Source organism: Pseudopodoces humilis, chromosome 10 (genome assembly GCF_049639895.1).
Source record: "Pseudopodoces humilis isolate 2021_Gansu_Grassland_sample_001 chromosome 10, ASM4963989v1, whole genome shotgun sequence".
Lineage (NCBI taxonomy): Eukaryota > Metazoa > Chordata > Aves > Passeriformes > Paridae > Pseudopodoces > Pseudopodoces humilis.
Genome location: NC_142209.1, coordinates 13,819,434 through 13,842,023, shown reverse-complemented (window position 1 = coordinate 13,842,023; position 22,590 = coordinate 13,819,434). Strand labels below are relative to the sequence as shown.

The 22,590-nt window shown below is 37.6% G+C and overlaps 1 protein-coding gene across 2 annotated transcripts in view; it reads right to left on the bottom strand.

Annotated features, from left to right (window-relative positions):
- DPYD (dihydropyrimidine dehydrogenase) overlaps positions 1–22,590 on the bottom strand; it is a 345,448-nt gene that overhangs the window by 120,752 nt on the left and 202,106 nt on the right. For both annotated transcript variants that reach the window (XM_005520957.3, XM_088060496.1), the window contains exon 14: positions 11,817–11,981. In XM_005520957.3, the coding sequence (XP_005521014.2) occupies positions 11,817–11,981 (165 nt within the window). The remainder of the gene's footprint in view (positions 1–11,816; positions 11,982–22,590) is intronic.

The following is a 22,590-nucleotide window of genomic DNA, read 5'->3' as shown; positions in this document are numbered from 1 at the left end:
ATGGAAGTTTAATGAAACTGTTACCTAACTTGTTCCGCATACTGTTACGCGATTGGAGATTTTAAAATTAAAATGCATTGAATTTTCTACAGCCTTATGGCCTCATTCAAATGATCATTCAAATGAAAGCACTGGAAGACCTAATGTTGGTGAGATTTTTATCAATGACCCAGCTGTGAGTATGTGTGTTCCCAAAAAGATAAACTGAAAATAAATCACATGAAGAATCAAAGGCAAGAGTCCTACTAGGAACCAGAGGCGTGCTGCAAAAGAGAATGCAAATATAACACATATACATTTTTAATGCCCACCCTTCACTTTCAGATGCACACACTGCACCCTTTGTAAGACTTTGGGGTACTTATAAAATTGTGATTTTATATTCCAATATCAATCTTTAGACACTCTCATCTGAGCTGTATATAACTTAAATGAAACATTCTGCAAGCATATTCAGATTCCAATACAGTTATATAGAGTGAGCATAAATGGCTAGGTGGCCAAGAATGGTGGAGCTAAGAATAAGTATATCATGTTACACTGCAAGAAAAGTGAAGCAGATTTTTATAAATGCTGCCCTGAAATTTAGGAATAGAGCTTCAATATATTTTTTTTTCCAAACATAAGACTTAAAATAGCTATTATGTATAGATAGAAAAAATCAACGTAACAACAATTTTATAAAAAAATATTAAACATTAAAATAAGGAAAAGAAAATTAAATTTTAAATAGATGAGGAACCCTGCAGTTAAAAATGTGAGAAAGATGTAAAAATAACCAGTAAAAAAGTATTCTTCCTGAGATTTGTGAGACTGGGAAGTGTAGTGGCAGGAAACAGGAGAGAAAAGCACTCTTGGTTTCTTAGTTTACATTTAACCTACGTGGCTCACAACAAAGGATGCATTTAAGTCTCCTTTAAACAAGCCTTTAAAATATTTATTTGGGTTTAAGTGTTCAGTAAATAAGTACTTACTGTCACACACTTCCTTCAACACTCAAAAGACTATCTCCACTAGCTCTGCATGCAAGGTTTCAACACACAAAGAGGTTACTGCTGATTTATGAGTTACCACCCATGGGCACACCTGCAGCCAGTGGCTGCTCTAGTGCTCTTTCAAACCCCATAAAATAGGAGGTAAGGCCGGTTTGCTATGACCAAAATTGAAGAAATTCATATTAACTTGAATCAGCCTGTATTTGCTGCAAGTTCCCAATAGGGGTAGTTACCACACTGACACACTGCAATTTGCTGTGCCACAGAAATTGGTTGGCATGTCCGTGTTCACACAACCGTGTATTAGACTAAGACTGTACAAAGAGAACAAGATTTCTTTTTGGATCTTGCTGGACACCTCATTTTTGCATGTATAGCAGTTGCTCCTTTAAGCACAGCTCATCATGAAAAAAAACAAAACAAAACAAAACACCCAAACAAAACAAAACCCAAACAAACAAACAAAAAACTAACATAAAAAAAACCACAAAAAGCCCAGAACAAACAAATAAACAAAAGAATTTAAATATAAAACAGGGTGAATTGAGATCTAGAATATGGACATGTGTCAGATATGAGAAGTTTAGTAATGAAGATTATGTAAAAGTTTATGGTCATAATTCTTAAACACAGTGTGTATAAAAAGTTTAGAAGCTACCAGCAGTATTTGGGATGTAGAATAAGATCAGTTCAGAGCCCACTAAGAATTCTGCTAATCTACATGTTCCTCTTGGTAGACAAAGAAAAGAAAAAAGATCTTGGAACACTTTATTCCCACATTTCTCTCAGAATTTGAGATCTTTCCCTAGCCCCCCTCCCCAGAAAGCACAGGAGGCTGGGATATAGTCCAGCTGCTGTCAATCACACTGAAGAGCTGGCTCTAATTGTGATAGATTCAAGCATGTGCCTCTGCCTTTCTTGTCTGAGCTAGAACATGTCTGCAGAGAGCCAGCTCTCCTACAATGGGCACAGTTCAGAGCAGCAAACGCCGCACTCGCTTCTCAACAAAAATAAACAGTTTGATGGTAAAACTGCATCTACACTAGGTTCTGCCAGGACAGCAGTTAAATATCATTTTATTTTTAGTATTCCTAGCCTACATAAGTATGTGAGCAAGCCTTTTAAATATAGACCTAGCCTTCATATTTTTCTTCATTAGAGCTCTAGCAGAATGCCTAAAATGTAAACCACATCACAGAACACACAGAATATGGGCTACAGGAACAGCATATACTTACTGCTTTGATCAGGTATACATTTGCTTTCCTATCATTATTGTAATATAAATATTGTAATATAAAAGATGAAAAAGCAGAATTATCTAAATCACATATGCTTAGTGCTTCATGAAATACTAAAACAGTATCACAACAGTAAAAAAAATGTCAAAGGTACTGTGCATTTTAAAAGATCAGATTCTATAATTTAGCCAATTGCCTGTGACAAACATGACATGGAAATTAGGAAGACATATTTAGGAGATATATATTTTGCACAGGTAATCAGACTAGCGGGATTTTGTCATTTTTAGAAACTTTGGATTTTAATTTTGATCGATGGTTGGTTCTTAATAATTTTAAAATTTTGCTTTTATTTTTAACATTTATTTTGTAAGACTGCCACAAGATCATTTTGTCTCCATCCAATGGCATCTACATCTTAATATTAAAACAATAACTACCCAGAAAAGGGCATTTCCCAGGGAGTAATGACTGGCTGGGAGGAGTTGATGGCCTGAGGCATTGCTGAGGGCCATTAACCCTGGCCAGTTATTAATCGCCAGGAAATGCCCCGCACCAAGGTTGTTATTGCTATTTTAAGCACAGATTGAGGGGGCGAAATGGATATCTGAGCATACAGGGGGTTTAATGCATGATGCCATTTCCTTTGTTGCAGTTCATGGAAGACATTTCTACATTCTACAGTCCTGATACCCAACCAGATCACACAGATCATTTTGAAGCACTCCACTGTACACACAGTAACTCACCAAACTGAGAAAACAGTTGGGATTTTTAAGAGATTGTCTTTTCTAAGTAATAGTCTGCATAGTCACACTTTAATAAGATGAACAGAAATATGCAACTCTTCATGTCACTGTCAGCAGAATTACATTCTAGAAATATCTTTTTAATCATACTGTCTTTATGTTTAGGGCATTTCTTTTGTCAATACTGCTACTTAATGACCGCTCACATATCTCTGCAGAAAAGGAATTTTTAGCAGCAACTGCCAAAGCACATCCTGAAGCAGCTTCAGCTGATGCTAGCCATTAAGGAGTTTGTCTTTTCCAATAATCAAGCAGATTGGGTCATTTTCTAGGAGATGGTTGGTGAAGTATTTCAGAAACTGCTTTAATTTTCTCCTAGTTCTTACCCCAAGGCTAAAGTTTTAAAGATGTGTTCATAGTCCTCAGAGAACTGTGAAAATGGTTCTTTTTTTTTCCCAGGGATCAATAAATCACTCTTTAAATCAAAAGGATATTCTTAGCATATGTACAAATAGTCTTCTCCCTTACTGAACTACTCACTATTTTTCACACCTTAGCCATGACAGTAAAACAAACAAAATAAGTCACAGCTTTATAACATGCATAGGAAGAAAGTACAGTTCTGCACTAAACTCACTAAACTAGTTTGACAGGTTTCTCAATGAAGCAGTAGTTTCCAAGTGCAAAACATAAAAGACCTTCTCACATTTTTTCCTCCAAGTCCCAATTTGTCACCACAAACATGTACACCTGAATCATAAATTGACTGTAAAAATTTCACTGAACTTACCATGTCGTCCTAGTTTGTTACAAATTGCAGTTTCCAGCAACAGATATGTGCTTTCCTAAAATAAAATTCCCTGAATTTGATGGCCAGAGTATGTGCTTCCACTTCTTTGCCAGATTAATAACCATATTTTTGAAAAATTTAAAATAATAAAAAAAACCACCTCAGTGTAAATATTGTGCAGTTGGGATCAAACATTATGACATGTACTGCATGGTCATTTGAACATGCATGATCACATACCATCTCTGGGTAAATTTTTAGTAGATCTTCTTGTATTACTGTATGTAGGACTGTCTGAGGTGACCCTCTGGAAATGAAGCAAATCTTAGTAAATTGAAAGTAGCACTTGAATTACAAACCCCTTAGCACATCATTTCAGACTAGTACAAAATATATCTATATCTCAGCTTCAGTTCAAGTAATGTAGTTAACATGCTAATTAAGTTGTCAAAATGTGATACAGGAACAATGGTCCAAAGGTTGAGACAGGACTGGGAGGCACAGAGGGCTTCTGATGCTGGGTGCAAACCCAAGAGCTCCTCTTTGTGCACTGACAGTGTAAATCCCCAGCAGTGGGTTACACAGCTCAGTGCCCCTTCCCCCACATGCACCAGCAGCAGCTCCCCAGGGCAAACTCACAGTAGTTTCTCCCTAAAAACCTTGCCCAGCTTTTGAGAAATCGATGTCACAGGAATTCCCTGCGTCAGAGGTGATGCTTTCAGATAGTTTTTCCAGTAGGTTGTTCTCAGCCTGCATGAACCTCTGGGACTGGCAATGCCCCATGAGTATGAGCTCCACAGCTGCTGAGCCATGTGGTGAAGAACTTCCTATCACTCATTTCCACCTATCACCCTGCTGGTTCCAATCCAGAAAGATGTGAACCACAAAGTGTATTCAAAATGTGAAGGGAAAAAAAAGAATCAACATGCTGACATAGTGAGGGGTTTTGCTTTGTTTTCTACTTTTCCTAGAAATTCTGTGTTTGATAAGCTTTATTTCAATGTTATTAAGCATTAAGCTGGGATTTTCATAGTGCTCCCTTACTGTAGCCCTAGCACAGCTAGCTTATAATCGCTCACTGTGTATGTAAATTTATCATAGGTTTATCCCATCTGCGTACTACTGTCAGTTTTTTAACCCTGGCAGTTCATTGGCCAGTCAATCAGTAAATTCTTCACAAACCTTGATGTCAGCTCTCGTCTTTATCTCCCTATATTGCATACTATTATCAGCAAAGTTTACATTCTTCAAATTCGCTCTCTTTTGCAGATTGTTAATAAACATTTTAAATAGCACAGAACACAGTACAGATCCTGCAGCTCTCTATCAATTGTGAAAATTGACTATTTCTTCCTTAACATTGTTTTCTATGTTTAACTGGTTATTTATTTATGTAGGTTCCTTCCTCTAATCTTATGATAACTTAATTTCTTTCAAATTCCTCAGTGAAGGACCCTACCAAATACTTCTGGAAACCCAAGCTCATTTTAATCATCTGAATTTCTCTTGATGTCGTCAAATAACTTTTTTTTTTTAAAGGCATAACATCCTATAAAAGGGAGTTCTTCACTCTTTTGTTAGTTTTCTTTCTACTAGTTCTATTTTTCAGAACAGCTTTTACCAATTTGCATCCAAGGATAAAAGATTTTAAGCCTGTAGTTCCCCAGATCTCTCAGAGAAAAGAGATTTTACATTGACTCCACGTCACTTCTCTACTACTTTTCAAGGCTGAAGCAGATCTGCTATAGCCAACATGACTACCAAAACATGCTAGTATGTGAGATTATAGATGAGAACTTTCCTGTATTTCCTCTTTTTTTTTTTTTTCTTTTTTTACTAACACCTAAGGTTCAAGGAGTGAAAATTTACACCACCGTATTTTTTTAGCTCAGACCCATTTCTATTAATATTCAAGTTATGTGAGGCTTAAACAGTTTTCATGTGTTGTGGAAGAGCCTTTCCAAAAAATAATCTTCCTTATAAGCAAATGTGATCCCTAAAACACAATACATCAACATTTCTGTTACTACCCTCTGGTTTTGTTCACTGTGTAAATCAGACTTCTTGCTGGATTCCTCCTTAGACTGAATATGGGAAAAATTAATCTTGCTGGCTCACAAAGAGCTGAACAAAGAGAGGATCAGGAGCAATGGAGACATCCTCAGAATGGGGGGAAACTGGGAGCTTCCCTGGAACATGCAGAGGTATGTTGTCAATGTGTCTGCTGTTCACAGAAGAGAAGCTTTTTTCCTTCTCTTTTCTAGGAAGTATTTTTCTTAACTGTTTTTCATCCTCCTTTTTTCTTGTGGTGAATGACAAAGAGAAAAAGGAAATGTGGTCATGTGCTCTGAGATCTCTTCCTTTCTACCCACCACAGTAGTCCCTGGAAATAGAGGAGTTATGGCCGTTCTTGTGCTCCACACTCTCTAGGGCCAAGTAATTTAGTTCCTGGACAAGGCAATCAGTGTGAGTGCCGTATTCCAACCTCACCTTCCCTTTTCAGCTAGGATTTCCTCTGATGTTAAGGGAATGGGCCTACTGCCAGTTTTCTGTAGTGAAAGGGATCTTTTCCATATGGTGAATTTAACAACTGCTGTGTGGGCTTTTTCACCTCCTACCAAGCATCCATGACGGCTGGCTTTGGGAAGTTTAAGCTGCAGCAATAACATCTTCTGGAGCTTTTTAAATGTAATTTGTGGGCCTGAAATTCAGATAAAGCAACCCAGGTAGCTGTTCTGCACTTCTGGGAGCGTGCAGACTTCTAGGCAGCCCAGCTTGTGGTTCTCTCCCCTCGTGCTCTGTCCTTTTCAGTTCATGTGGAGAAGCAGCTGGACTTTCAGCCAAGTCCTGTGATAACCCTGAGAATGCACAGCATGTGCTCTCCCCATTCAGGTGGCTCTACACTGGTTGATGTCAGTACCAAGTGAGGTCCACATGGGCAGAAATGTTTCATTCCAAGATTGTAGATATTGAGCTTGTCAGGACACATGAGATTTATCACATGGAGATACAACTTAGTAGGTATTTGGAGAAAAAAGTATAATTTCTCTGCGATAGAAAGGCAAAGCTATCTATACTAGGTCTAAGAAGAGCAAAACTATTGCTTTTTATAACCTGAAACAAGTCCCTGACTGGTATCTAAAATGCAAATACTATGTAGAACATCCCACAGGCTTCTGAATATCCACTAAAAGCAAAAGCTATAATAATACCTGCAAAAACAAACAAATTACTCCTAATATCTCTAGTGAGAAAGCCAACTCTGACTTCCTCACAGTAAAGCTCTGAAGCCTATGAGTCCTTTGTATCTTAAAAAAGTCTTCCACCTAATGTCTCTTAATTTTAACTCTTGAAGAAGATCTACAGCAGTTTTAGATATTCTGGTCAATTCCTCTCAGTAACAAGATTGCAGGGTCTACTATTAGTGCAGACTTAGTGAGGAAAAAGATTTATAGAAATAGATAAACGTTGTTCCCAGTCTGTAGACAAAACCTGCTTTTAAAACTTGAGCTGGTCGAACACAAGATTGAAGTGTAGGACACCACTTCAGGGTTCACAAACCAATTAAATATTTTTGGATGCAAAATATCCAAATAACTGTTGCAAGTCTATTTCTATTCACCTTATAACTTCATCTCTTTGAACACTGCATGTTTCTGCACCAAAATTTATTTGTGGAAGCAACGCACTCATATATGCCTGTTAAGATTGTATTTTTCTTCCTCTGTAGCCTTTTATCTACTCCTATCCTCATAGAGTAGAACTAAACCAAATATGGGTTTGGTACCTAAATTTTTTAAAAAATCAAACCAAGAATCCATGAAGACCAAATCCAAACAAAGCCGGCAGCCTTATTTCATATTCTATGGTAGGAAAAAAAAATTCATAATATAAAAACTAATTGCACCATTACCATTCTAGGAGATTAAAAAAAAAAAAACAAAACCATATCCAAAAAATCAAAAACTAACAGAGCCCCCACAATACTACACAGAAGATAGTTACCAGCCTGGGATCCAGTGATCTGTTCTCACACTCTCTAGCATGGCTACTGCCAACAGGTGTTCCTGGGACATTCTGAACAAAATGTTGAACAAAATTACATCTTTAACAGCTTCAGTCTTGAAAAGCTGCTCTCTGCTGAGTAACTGTCAGAGAGAGTGTCAGCAACATTCCACAAGCAGCAGAACAAACATTAAGACAAGAGTTTTCAGCTTAGTTTGGGGGTCCACTGTTTCTAGCAGAAGAGGTTTCTCAATTCAACGCATCATGACACTGATATCTGAATCACAGATTCAGTGTCACAGCTGACAATCTGGTATCCTATGTACACTCCCTAGAGTCATGCAGGAGATCAAACTCATTTGTGTTGAGATAGGAGGCCAAAAATTTACTTTTTAAGACTTCAGTATACTAACATAGCAATATTAAAAATTATTAAATTTGGCATCTCCTTTGAAGATCCCAGTTCTTTTTTGTGGTACAAATTTCTCAAACATTTGATTGTTTGCGATGGACTTCTCAGTCTGGTAGGCAATGACATTTACCCTGCAATTTATTTCATGAAGTGTCCTGTCAAAGCCCTTATTTGTACTGCTGTGACCTCCTGCACATACCCAGACCCAAACTAATTTGCATATTGAGGTTTTTAATTGATTTGCTTACCTTATTATCATCTACAGGGCACCAAGTATAGGAAGGTGTAGAAAGACTATTTGGAAATTGCGTTCATCACCTTCTTAGTGAAACCTCGGTACACATTTTTCTGCAGAGAAGTATTTTACTGTTTTCAAACCTTACTCTTTTCAAGCTTGTTCTCCTCAGTGCAAATGCTAAAGAGATTACAGCTCCTTGCTTTACCAGGTCATCATGACACACTGCCACCAGTATTCACAGTTCCCAGCACAGATAATGGCCAGACTGTAGCTATTGTCAAGTATGTGAACATAAAATTTTAGCAGTAAATTCTCCTCCCAGGCTTTATAACTTTTTTTCCAACTTTCTCAACCCCTTCCCAATGATTAAATTTTGTTGTTGCTGCTGGACATGAAATGAATCACACAGATGCAGCTCGAGGTGTGGTGAAAGGAAGAGAGAACTTTATTTCTTCTCTCACAATTTATAGGTTTCTGACCATGGCCAGGGACTGGATGGTCAGGATAACACCTTTCCAACTGCACTGGCCGTGAGAGATGTCCATCACAAGACGTGTATCAGAAAGAATGTATACATATCTATGTTTACAGTTACTGTCCTGGGAAAGTCTTTAGAAAACCATGTCAGCAAGCTCAAAAAGCTGAGTTTTCAGGGCGACATTTTGTAGATGTTTGCTAACATAAAAGCAATTTTTTTCCCTCACAATTTTCCTTCCTGTTCATATCATTAGGTGAATTCTACTTGGCTGAATTCCTATTTCCTATGTAAACTAATTTCTTGAATGTACCATACTCTGTCATTTTTCCAGCCACATTTTGGCTGAGAAGTATACCAATACACCATATAATCAGGTATCTCCTTGGTGAATAAAACGTGAAAGGGGGACTGGTGACATTGGTGTTAGTTTTTTTCACCCCACTAACTAAAGCACTTCAATCACTGCGTGTCCCAGTTGTGGCCTAGTCATGAGCTGACAACTTTATGTATTTCCCACCTGTGGCAGGTTGACCCCAGTAAGCAGCTTTTGGTAATACCTTACCAGGTAACACACAAAATCCTGACACCTTCTGCTTGGACTGTTGCAATATTTTATTCATTCTGGTGGCACTGAAGCAAGTTCCTGGAGGTGGCAGCTTTTCCCTCATCCACTTGAAGTGGATTTAAGGTCAAAGGGAGAAGCTAATAGAAGAGGAGAAAGGGAAGGACTGCCAGCCAGAGATATTTGCAAGCTACAAGCAGGAATCAGAAGACAGAACAGACAAAGTATGAGGCCACCCACTACAAGGGTTGAAGAGAGCGCAAGGGAGACACTAGTTTCTGATTTATAGAGGCAACATGCCACAATTAAGTGACATTGCCCACAGAGCTGTGACTGCTGGTCCTCTTCTGCACAACCATTGCAAAATTCAGTTTACATCCTAGCCTCTGCTGGGACAACTTAGATGCCCTTTATGATTTGCTTCTTCCCAATGGCACAAGACAGAATGCTATTGAGGGATCATCTTCTAGTGAGGTGACTATTTTGCTCATATCCTTTTCATCTGTAACATAAATCTTATTCTAACTTACTTGTATTTCACAGATGAAGTAATTATGTGTAAGTTTTGATTTGCTTTTAAAATTTGCCTTAGTAATATAAGTTTTTTTACTGTAATCACTTGTGTCCTCACTTTGGCCTTTGTCTGAGCAGAAAATGTCATTCTTTGCTTGTTAATTAAGTTCACGTGAACAGTTCTCAGAAATTGGTTCCAGTTTTAATAAAACACACAGAGTTGAAAAACCCTTTCTAGAGGAGTAAACAGCAATTGGGTGAAGAAAATTCTGCAAGTTGTAATTATACCAAATATCTCAAAATAAGCAACAAGAGACTTCTCCACAGTGAACAAAATTCTGTTTTCAGTTAGCAACAAATTTACCATTATAATTATATGACAGTTCTTAGATGAGTTCACAGGCATGTTTTAAAAATCCCTGTAAGCAATGCCAAGGTCTGCTGCTGGGTGCTGCTTCCCCTATGCCCACGCAGGCATTACCAACCTCAAAGACACAACAGTAGCAGCCATAGCCAACATGCAGAAACTGAATTCACATTCTCTAAGTAATAACTCACATATAATGAGGGATGATCAGAAGATGTTCACCCCAGGAACTCTGGAAGAGTAGGACTTCTTCATCCCACACACAACGCTAGGCCTCAGAAAAATCAAATCTTCCTTTTGAAATGCTGCTAGTGCTTTTCCTCACAGAAGAGAATGGTTTGATCTCAAGCATTAAGTGCTGTGAGGGATTTTTGGTGAAGACTGAAGTGGGATAGCATTCCCACAGCAGAAATGGCCAACAGTCTGCCTGCATGCAATATCCAGTACTTTGACAAAGGATGTTAAAATCAAAATCAGGGAATAGTATATTATCTTTTGGTTCACACTTTCATTATGATGAAGCTCAGTCACAGTAAATAAAGTGACAAGAATCTCAGCAAAGAAACACACAGTCCATTCATAGGGAACTAGGATATGCAGCACTTTCACTGTCAATATGAAATATTTAAACACTTTTATACTTGCTGATGTACACATTTAAACACCAGGAATAAGAAAAAAACCTCTTGATTATCTTCATGTCACACTATATTCAGGAATGTTTGCTTACTTTGCTCATAGCTGTAGCTATGTACCATTGTGGAGGTAATAACTTCAAGACAGAAGATATGTAGGCTCTGGGATTTCTAGTTCTATCCATTCAAGATAATGATTGAGGAGAATTTTACTTTCTGCCTCATTGTCCTTATTCACAGGAACAGCAGCTGAAAGCCATTTATGCCAGCTAGCTGGTGTCATTGCTCCCAGCTGTGATTATTACCTTTGAGACAGATATTCCCCACAGCCAAACAGGCTCTAACAAAACTCTATCCTTGTAGTGAAGTTGACTGCAAGTATTAGGTTTTTTTCACCTAAAGCACTCAATTGCTTATAAAAATACTATAAGCATCTGGATTAACAATGAACACATATTCGTTTTATGATCAAATTCAATTCACAGTAACAATTCTTATTATAAATTACGTATGATCATAAATACAAAATTATTCACAACAGAACTGCCGAGCACCCACACTGGGATCAACTCTTTCCCTTGGTATTCTATATTTAAAAGTAAACATCAGCCTAACTAAAAAATCATTACTCTCCTCTGCATAGCAACAATTTCACAGAATCTTCTGTCATAAATATTTGGATGGGCTTTTCTGGTTTTTAACAATGTACTTGTATGTCAGTAAAGCAATTTGCATTCTACTGAATAAATACTAAATTTGTGGGTTTCAGAGACCCGTGAACTAGAGACTCCAAGTAAGTATGCTGCATCTTTATAAGTAAGTGGCACTTACATGGTTTGGAAAGTCAGCCTTCAGCTCAGTAATGCTTTTACACCAATATGCCGCTGTTTTCTCGCTGATCAGTTCAATGTTTAGAAAAGAGCCTTGGCCTGGGCCATACAGAGGTCCTGAAGTAGTTCCACGCACAATCCTTGGAGAAACATTGGTTACAATATCCTGCAAAATAGGAAATACTTTCAGATGGATTTTGCAAAGTGAGGTTTATGTTGATGATGTATATTATATAATATAAGCTAAAATGCACCAGGTGTTTTAAAAATCTTCTGCTATTATGAGTAAAAGCTACAACTACAGGGCCGTTCTCTGTATTAGCAGATTCTCCAATTAAATTCTTTACATCAGAGGAGAAAAATGTTTGCTCTGTGTGTGAAATGGCATGATAATTATAAAGAAAATGCCAATATTGTACACCCATGAGCTGCCATACAAAATATCGTTCAAATAGTGCTTCTGTGTTGGGCAGAGGGCACACAAGACCTTGTGAAGAAATCTGTGTGGGCCTCAGCCATGTCCCAGGACATGGGAACTATCCCCGCAAAGGTGGCCAAAGTCCATGTCCTACACCCACGGGTGAAGCTCCAAGAGGTGCAGCTCACCAGCCTCTGCTGCCAAGGCATGGGCCAGGCACCAGCAAAAGTGTATCAGTACATCCAACTTCACAAATAAAACTGTATGATTAAAAGAGATAAAAATGAAAACACAAAACAAAATAATAGTGAAAATAAAGATTAATATTGTAAAGTATGACATTTCTGAAGGTCAATGTGAGGTTAGCAAACAATTTTGAAACACATAGTAAACACACAAAATGTTGACTTGTTTAGTAGTCTTAATTAAGCTGCAATGTCACCAGATCTATGTTAACAAAGAACCGTAAATTCTGACATTATTTAAAACTAAAAAGAAACATAGATGGCACAGTGTTCCTTTTGCCAATTTCTAATTAAAAATAATTTTGAGTAAAGGTCATTTATTTACAAACGTATCAGAATTATTTGTTTAAGTACCCCTCCTCACCATCTTGTCATTTTTAGTGAGATAACATGAACCTCTATTAGTATATAGCAATTAAGGTAAATTTACATATTTTAATTAAGAACCATCCCATATAAAACAATTAGGGTAATAGGCATACTAACTGGATTTCATAACATTTGGACGTTTTTCCAGCTAGATAGACAGGAAACCTTAATTAGCATTAATTAGCACTGATCTGCATATGTTTGATAAGGCATACCCTTGCCACAAAAGATTATTTATTCCTGAATCTGCCAAATGCTGCAGTTACAGAGGATAAAGGGACTTTTCTTCACATTGTATGTAAATTTGAGGCAATCTTAATTTGCTTATAAAGTTGAATTAATTATTATACAGTAAATATGCACTAGTATTTTATATTGATAGTTATATGTCCATTTACATATGTAAAAATCATACAAGGTAATCTCACCAGTTCATCTATTTTCAGACCTAGTAAGTCTGGAACATGGACACCACATTAATTCCCCATTTTCCTATGATACTATTTTCCTTAAATCACAAAACCTTCACCTCCCTCTCAACAGTTAAGTTATATTTTCAGAAAAAATTCAGAACACTTTCTGAATTTATGCAAACCAAAACCATACAGCAAAATGCACTCCCCTCGCTCCCTAAACAAATTACAAAAATTGCAGTTTATGCAGAGGAACCATTTACATCAGTTTGCTCCACATTATCCTCTTGAGCATTTCAGTCCTTTAAAATTGCCTCAGAGGAGCTTGTGCTTTGACTCCATCCTAGAGAGCTGCCGGAGCACACTGGTCACGGTGCCCTGGGAGCAAACACGCGGGCAGTGACTGGCAGCCTGACCCGAGTCCTCCTTTGGGCACAGGGTGCCATGGGCGGCTGCAGCGCGCAGTTACCTTGAACACGCTGCGAGCTGCCTTCTCCCATGCTCCAAAGCAGTCAGCAGCTATGCAGCTACTGTAGCATGGCACTAAGCCTGAGCTAACAGCCTGTCTGCTGGTGGGAATTATTACTCCTGGGCTTAGTGCAAATTACAGTGACGTACGTGGTCTGACTTCCATTTTGCGGCTCGCTTGTGTGCGTGTGTTTGCCAGATAATGCTAGGAGACACCAATAGTACCTCTTGTTATCTTACTATGTGCAAGCCTTGGTGTTCTTCCACTCAGTTTCATTTTACTACAGGTAAGAATTCAAAGACTGAGCTATTACAGCCCAGATTATCCCCCTTGTGGGGCTCTCTCAAAGCCTCTGTCTGTTTCCACGTAAAAACACTCTGAAGTTTTCCTATCTGCCCTGGGTCTCCAGGCAATCACTTCTCCCTTCTAAAAGGAGAGACCCTGGCTTAGACCCTGCAACTGCTGCTGATGTCCCACAGCTTTGGCATACTCTTTCTCAGAGCTCAGTTATAGTAAACATTTGAGTGACAATTTCTCTCTCCAGGATCCCACAGAGTTGAATCAGGGAATGCACAGACTTTGCAAACTGTCTCAAAAGCAGCCACTCTTCACTTTAATGACCACAAGAGATACGTGGAGCCATCTGGAATAGTAAAGGCATCTCTCTGCCTGCATTTCCTCACTGTTGAATTTTTCTCGAGTTTTTTGTGAGATCCCCTTTGGTGCTCAGGGACCTTCCCCACCCATTCCCCAGAAGCACAGATACCAAGTTCTCCCAATAAAGAAGAAGAGGCTTCCACTGCTTCCCCACTGCCTCTGCATTACCTCTCCGGTGTGTCTGTGCATCACTTTACCTTTCCTGACCAAGCCATTTCTGCTTCCAAAGATCCTTCCTGGTTTTGAAATTCAAACATTACCACCTGACTGCTTTGTCTTGGTTCTTTGCAGGAGGGATATGCTGTCCTTATCTAAGATCTAGTTCCTCATTTGCCCCTCCTAGTTAAGAGCAAACTAGACGGAAGGAGTCTAATGACTGACACCCTGGCATTCCTCCTGTCTCTTGTTAGCACATGACAGCCCCAGGCACAGGGAGACTCACAGTTCATGGAAACAAAATGGAATTTATAACTTACATGATGATTCAAGGAATCTGTCTATGTACATACAAGATAAAATCACACAAGTGACAGAATAGAAAATTGTCTCTTTGAGATGAGTGTGAAATACCTACACAGAACGTACCTTACCAACTCTTCATCTTCTGTCTCCTGCCATGGCTATGAGAAGGCTGAACAATGGAAGTTAGGCTGTGCTTAGCCAACTTCATGGCCCTTAGTCTTAGGAATGAATTTTACACAGTACCATAGGTTGTTTCACTAAAACAGGAAATTCTGGTGGCTGACCAAATGCTATTGCTGTCTCCAAAACCAGGAGGTAATGGCAGAGTAGATGAAGTAGCCCTTGTGCTCCAGCCCATGGAGTTTGTGACAAACTACCTTCTGGAGTTTCAATTGAACACTGACTTTCCCTGTTTACAGGAACTGTGAGACCAAATGCTGGCACTAGTAATTCCCTTCCTTTTCTGAAGCCAAAGTTTTTTCCTTTTATCCCAGCTATGCACACAACCTTTTTATTGTTAATAAAAATTACCATGTGCAAAAAAAAGCCACAAAGAACAAAAAGCCTGACAGGAAGGAAGTGCTCCAGGGTTTGAACCTAAAAACTTTATTGGTTCTAAACAGAGATGATCTGAGCAATGAGTTGATCTGGTTCCTGAATGCAGGTGAAAGGAGAGGCCCACATACAGGAACAGAAGAATGTCTCCAATGTCCAAAACAAATCAAGTATCTAACCCCCTCATTCAAGGGAGGCAATGTATGGTTCTTGAGAAAACCAGCACAGCATTTTCATGTACTCTGAAGACCAAAGATAGAAGACTTTTAATAAGGAGAAACTAGGGCGGAACAAAGCTCATATCTTTCCACACTAAAAGACAAAGCTGTGGGGAAAAACAAAAAAAAAAACAAAACTCAAAGAAACCTTAAAAAATAATTGTCAGAGATAACAGAAAATACCACATAAAATTTCTTTGTTTCAGGGGGAAATACTGCAATTAAAAGTGGACTTGGAGATTAAGGAAACTGTATTCAATACTGGATTACAGAAAAAGAACCTGGTTTGGGGGCTAATGTAAATGAAGAGAAATGGTGACAACAAACAGAATCAAGGCCCAACTGTGAATCATGAATATTTCAGTTACTGAATTTCTTCCATTGCCTCAAAAGCTTATTCATTTCTCCAGGAGAGCACAGCAGAAACACTCACACTAACCCTGCAAACATCTCTAGTTCAGGACATCACCAAAGAAGTGGTGTTACACAGATAAAAGAGCTAATATTGTGCTGCTTTTGGATTCCCCTCTTCTGCATATGACCAATTCTGGTATTCTAGTAACTTGAGACCGAGTTAATTTGCATTACATATATATTTCTGTTCCTGTTGATTAATTAATTAACACACTGAAAAGATGACCCAAGGCATTGATCAGGCTCCATTTGCTCTAATAATCTCTGAACTCTGCAATCAGATCATTGAATTCTAAACTACTTAAGTCTAATAGGGTGGGAGATTTGAGACAACATATTAAAGATAAAGTCCAGACACTCAGCAGCTTTTAGTCAGCTAAGTTTATTTAGGCATGTATCAATATATCAGTCCATACCTTACTAGTCATTCTGGATTTTGTTTTGCTTTACAGTGTCCACATTTGCTGTTGTTAATTGCCACAGATTTTTGTACAGTAAAATCTCAACCATGCTGCCTGTAATGACCAATGAAAGCAGGACAGCAGGGGCATTTCAAGTTTATGGGCATCCAAAGGGTTGTTGGGCACAGTGCTAGATCATGCAGTAAGTACATCCATTGTGTGTTCCTCCTAAACCAGTCAGCAGAGAAATAATTCACATTGTGAATATTAACATTGCTATCTGAGGGCAAGGAAATTAATGACACGTAGAAATTAATCAAGCCATTCATTTCTCCCTCAGTTATTGTTTTAGGGAGCCAATAAGACAGCTCTCCATTAACTGAGTTCACTTTTTATTTCATAAATATGTCTCCCAGAAACAAAAAAAAGAAAGAAAAAAGAAAAAATACTCTGTATGATTCTTCATATCAAAGCTCGGATGTTTTTCTATTGATTTGCAGAGCTCAAAACATTATTTTTCTGCCCAATTTTTTCTCTAACTATTTCAGTAAAAGTATGTTAATGAACACTTGAAATAATAGGGCTGCTGTGGGGGAAAGAGGGGTAAAATAAAAGAAAACTGGAAAGTTACAAAAATTGCAGTTAATGTAAATGCTAAGGGGGGATAAAACAGAATATGGAGAGGAATGGAAAGCTACAGACACAGTTATAACAGTATGGAAAATTATAGGGAGAAAATGTGGTTGCTATTCTCCAGATGGAATGCGGTCAACATGCCCAACTTCCCACACACAATACATGCTCCACCCAAACATAAAAAATAGTATGAAAGTAAGTTAAAAATGGGGAGAAGATAGGGAAGACTCCATCACAAATTCTGGGATCAGTCGAAGGGAGCCACCTTCTCCACAGGGTACAGTTCTGGGTACAAACTGTATTTTTCTGTACACTGTTCATCTCAAGCTAGCTTTTGTTAGGAATTAGAGCTTATCCATATTCTGCTTTGAATACAATCCTGCAGCCAGATACTATCACCAGCAATCTTTGAACTTTAACCTGTGACAATCTTCTATAATCTAAATTAAGAATATTATTCTGTAGACTGTTAGTGTAGTTCTTCAAGGGCACTGGCAGTTGCTGGCAATGGGTGATATTCTCAATTGTGGAGCCCCAGGAAGGGCTGTCACTTGTGCTGTGTGACCTTGAACATGTCAGCAGAGCTGCCCTCTGATCCAGTGACTGTTCAGTGAAGGGTCCCTGTAATGGGACACTGACAGACGTGTGGGGCACAAGAGTATTGGCTTTCCTGGGGCACTGACAGACTAATCAAACACAAAGTGTTTGAGAAAATTACCCAATTTACATGACAGTTGTTTAAGAGAACACCTGGGCATTTTTATTCTGGATATGGAAAAAAGAATTAATTGTAGCTTTAATTAATATATTAAGCAATTGTATAACTATTTACTCCTGAAGTACAGGTATTCAGCAATGTAAATGGCTTCAGCACAATTAAGGTTATAAATAAGATTTTTGGATTTTAAAAATACATTTAATCACACTATAAAAAGTGTTAACATGAGTTTTCTTCACTCTGAGAGACTTCTAAGAGACACAGAGAACTTGCCTTGCAGCTTTGGCCCCCAAAGTCAATGAAAGTCACTTCACACTTCAAATTATTAATGTACTTCTCAGCTTTAACATATGAAAGCAGATAGGAATTAGTGACCATTGTCAGTTTCTTTTCATTAATATGAGAAAAAAGATTAAACACAGTGAGCAGATTACTATTTCTAACAAAGTTAATTTATTTGACCTTTCTTTCTTATAAGAAAGGAGGGCATTATACTTGCCAAATGTAGTATGCATCTGTACATTCCTAGGGCTGATGTTCACTAAATGTCAAAGTGAGCACCAAAGAAGCCACAATTGCTTCTTTGTGAAGGGGAGATCTAAATAAATACCTTATTAAGGTAATTTTAGTCCAGTATGTCAAAACAGAGTATCTAAAGTTAGTACACAGTAAACTGCAATGTAAAAAATGCTCAATGCAGCTCAAATGCAAGTTCCTACCTTACTATGTTCAATACATCTTTCTTAAATGATTAACAAAGTTCAGTAGTTGAAAAATGCAGTTATTTAACCAAATTATGATGTGCCTTTTTCTACAACATTTCAAAAATATATTGAAAAGGTTGTATAGGCTGCAAAATCTAGTATGTGTGAAATGGTTTTAGAGCTTATTTTCTAAATGCTTTAATCAACGCCCCAACATCAAGATTCAGTTTTCCCTAATTACCCTAGTTAAAGTTCTCTAGTAGAACTTTATTACAATTTCACCTATGTGAAAACATGGAGGAGACTGCCTTTTTCTGCCTAATATCGCAGTAGTTAAAGCATTCTGGAAATCTGGCTCACTGCTGTTTGCACACCCTCATAGATACGAATGGCATCACAGACTTATGTCCTCGTAATTCCCTGCCAACTCTCACTCAAGGTCTTGTGATGATTTGCCTCTTCTGTGACTCAGCTGTCTAGCCAGACTGTGTCTAGTATCACCCCTTCTGGAGTTTTAACCATCCACAAAAGGCAAGTGAAACCTGCAGCAACAATACCACTGCACACAGCGCTGTTCCTGTACAACCTTTCCGACTTGTTCATCCCCTCCTCTCCTTCAGAACTGACACGTACTACATCTCTGCAGGGTTTCTTTTATGAGACCCAAAGCACTGACTTGCTCTCCTGAATTTCCCCAAGTCAGAACTTTTTCCAGCTGAACTGGAAGATAAATGCACAGTAAGGACCTCTACAAACACAAAACCATTCCAACAGTTACAGGACCCTATCTAGTAGAGTAGGACTTTTTGCAAAACATAGGAAGATTTACTGGCTCATGGAGAAAAGCAAGAAAATCTGCTTATGATTTCTGCCCAAGGAGGCTTGATGCCAGCCACTGCCTGGCACTTTCCAGTGCACAAACCACTGCTATGTTGCACACATTGCTGCTGAACTTTTAATACCTGCATTTACCTTTTTTTTAGTGAGGGAATAGGCCAGACTTTATTCTTCCCATACAAGCACAAAACATCATCTATGTCACTTCCTTACTCTCTCCTTCTCTTTCCCTCAGTGCACTCAGAGGCATTTTCTTAAAATTAAAACCACCCTGACAGAAAAACCTATCTCAGAACATCCCACCATTCAGAAGCTGTTCTAATCTCTCCACCACCAGGTTTGAAAAATATAGTACCATAAAGACATCTCTTTTTTTTCATTGCTTTTGTGTATGAAATCTACATCTAGCCCTCTCTTTCCTCGTCACTGCTCTCCTTTTCTTGAAGACATATAGTATTTCATGACAATATGATGTAAAATATTTTTAAGTTTCTTCACCAAAATAAGAACTGAATTTAAAAACATATTACTTCCTCAGCCTTCCAGTATTTTTCACATTGGTGATTCAAAGCATAAGTGTTCTGCTAGTGCAGAACACATCTTGAAAAGGAACCTTGCTATAACTTACAATTCTGCTTCTTCAGCTTTTGCATACAAGATCTATTATGTTATAGAGGGGAAAAGGATAACTTAAAAATATTCTTATCTGTCTTCTGATGTCTGTTTGTCCTGTGTTTGCAAAGATGAAAGTACACAAATCTGTACTTATATTCCAGAAGTCTGGAACACAAACAGTGCTTGTAAATCTTCCATAATATCCTTTTCTAGTTCTTGGCTGAATAAGCTGAGTTATGCATACTATTTTTTTAAAAAAAATAGACCATTACCTCATAAATGCTTTTACAACATTAAACTATCATATTTGTGTTTATTAAACCAATTTAACACTACAGCTTCAGCGAGTAAGCTGGCTTTCCAAAGCACTAAGTTAGCACAGAGAACTGCAGCCTCACAAGGGAAAAAGCAATGTGTCAGGACTTTGGAGAAAAACTGCTGAACCACTCATATTGTGTGAAAGACAAATGATAAGTTACAGGTTTAGTTACCACATATTGAAAGCTTTTCTATACTGTCTCATTAGTGCTTTAAGATTTAACCATGAGAACACATGAGAAACTTCAAAATTTACAGACACCGAACTTCATTTCTACCCAAGCTTTTATCACTGCTGCTTGCTCAGCACACCTTCCTTACTAATGCAGTTCCCAGACAGAATACCATCAGTACCCATAACTTGTGATGAGGACAGCAAAATCCCAAACTCTTTAGATAATCTCACTAGATTAGTATTAAATAAAAAAAAATCACTCTCTTTACTTTAGAATAATTGTGGAACAATCCCTTCCCCACTGTAAGTCAAACAGAAATGGTTTGCTGCCCTTGCTTAAAAGAACAGCCATCCCCCGAACTTTGTTAATTCAGACATGATAGTTTGTCTCAAAGCCACAATATTATAAACTTAAACTTGCTAAAATAATAAATTAGGAGATTTAAATACAATACAAATTAAGAGCAAAAGTACAAAATAATAGAATAGCAACTACAATGTTTATGTCAAATCTACAAATATTTTCTAGTTAAGTTGTATATTTCATAAGGAAATGAAGTATTTGATCTTTACTGACAGTTACATTTGCTTGAGAGGTTTAAAAACCCCACACTTTTTACAATACAAGGCCATATTGCTTTAAATTAAAACATTTATTTTTTCTTCTCTTTTGTTTTACATATTTGCTTGTTTTCTAGCCATTAGAACATAAGGGCACTTTTACTGTAATTACAAAAGATAATTTTTTAAATGTGTTATGTCCTACAGCACTTTGTCTTGACAAACAATTACTAGATATCCCATTCAACAGAATACAAAAAGCAATTTCTATCACAAGGTTAAAATTAGTCTTTGAACAAAAGCCGCTTTCAAAGCAAATCCAAATTCTCATCAGCTTTATATCAGTTTCTCTGTGAGACAGGGAAGTGAGGGATGGAAAGGAGAGAAAGAAAAAAAAAACCTGAAGGACATTTAAAAAATTTCTTGCTAGCAATCAGTGTGAGCACACATTTTATCAGCTTTCTGATAAAGGTCTAAGCAGAAGGACATGATTAAATTTCTGCTGTCAAACTGTATTGTGGTCAAAATTACACCCATCAAAGAAGAGATAAGTAGAACTTACAGTTTTTGAAAGAAAGTTGAATCTGTATGCAGACATTCACTTTTGCATCTGGTTTTGCAGCTCAGGGTTATTGGTTGGACTTGATGTTCATAAGGGTCCTTGCCAACCTAAATGATTCTATGATTGTTGATTCTTGGTGTTTTGATATAGTAAACTACCTAATCAATGAATGGTTGCTTTAGCTGATTGATGAGAAAAATGTTCAGTAATTGCCTTAAAACATTAATTAATTTTCAGTAAGAGGTCACAAGAACAGAAAACCACAATGCAAATGATACAATGCTAACAATTTGAGAAGAAGATAATGAAATAAAATAGCAGTACATGGGTAAATAAAATATCTGCACTGACTGCAGCTTTTGATCTGGATCCTAAACTATATTTCTGTACCACGGCTTCTAAACACATCTGTACATTCACAAACATAGAAAATTAATGCATAGTAACTGAAATACTGTACTTCAGTCTATAATGCTTACCCTTGAGACTACAGTGGATTCAGATCATAAAAACTTAGCTTGCCTTAACAGATCAATAATTTTACAGACATCTAAAAATATTAGCCCATTTTCAGCTGTTAGGGAATATCATCATCTAATCAGTGATCAAAATTTGTTGTGAAATAAATGTACTTAACTGACCAAATAAAGGAGCAGAATTCTTAAGACTTCTTTCCAGATGAGTGCTATTAAATGGTCCCATGAAATGCAAATGAAAAGGCACTTATAAAAGTGTGAGTCTAAGAAAATCAGGGTGGAAGCAACATAGGTAAGACCCTTTAGGAAAAAATAAGAACCAGGAAAGAGAAGGAATTACACGTTTTCAGCAGCAAGTTTGAAAGAGTCACTAAAGGGAATCATGCCTACAAGGAGAAGACAAATTCTCTTGTACATGCTGGGGAGAGTAAATTAATACAGTTTTCTCAAACATCATCATTAGAGAAAACCCAATGATAGTTTCTATAATACTGTTTTCTAATTGCTAAACAAATGACTGTAAGAAGGCAATAGGGCAGCATCAGTATCAGG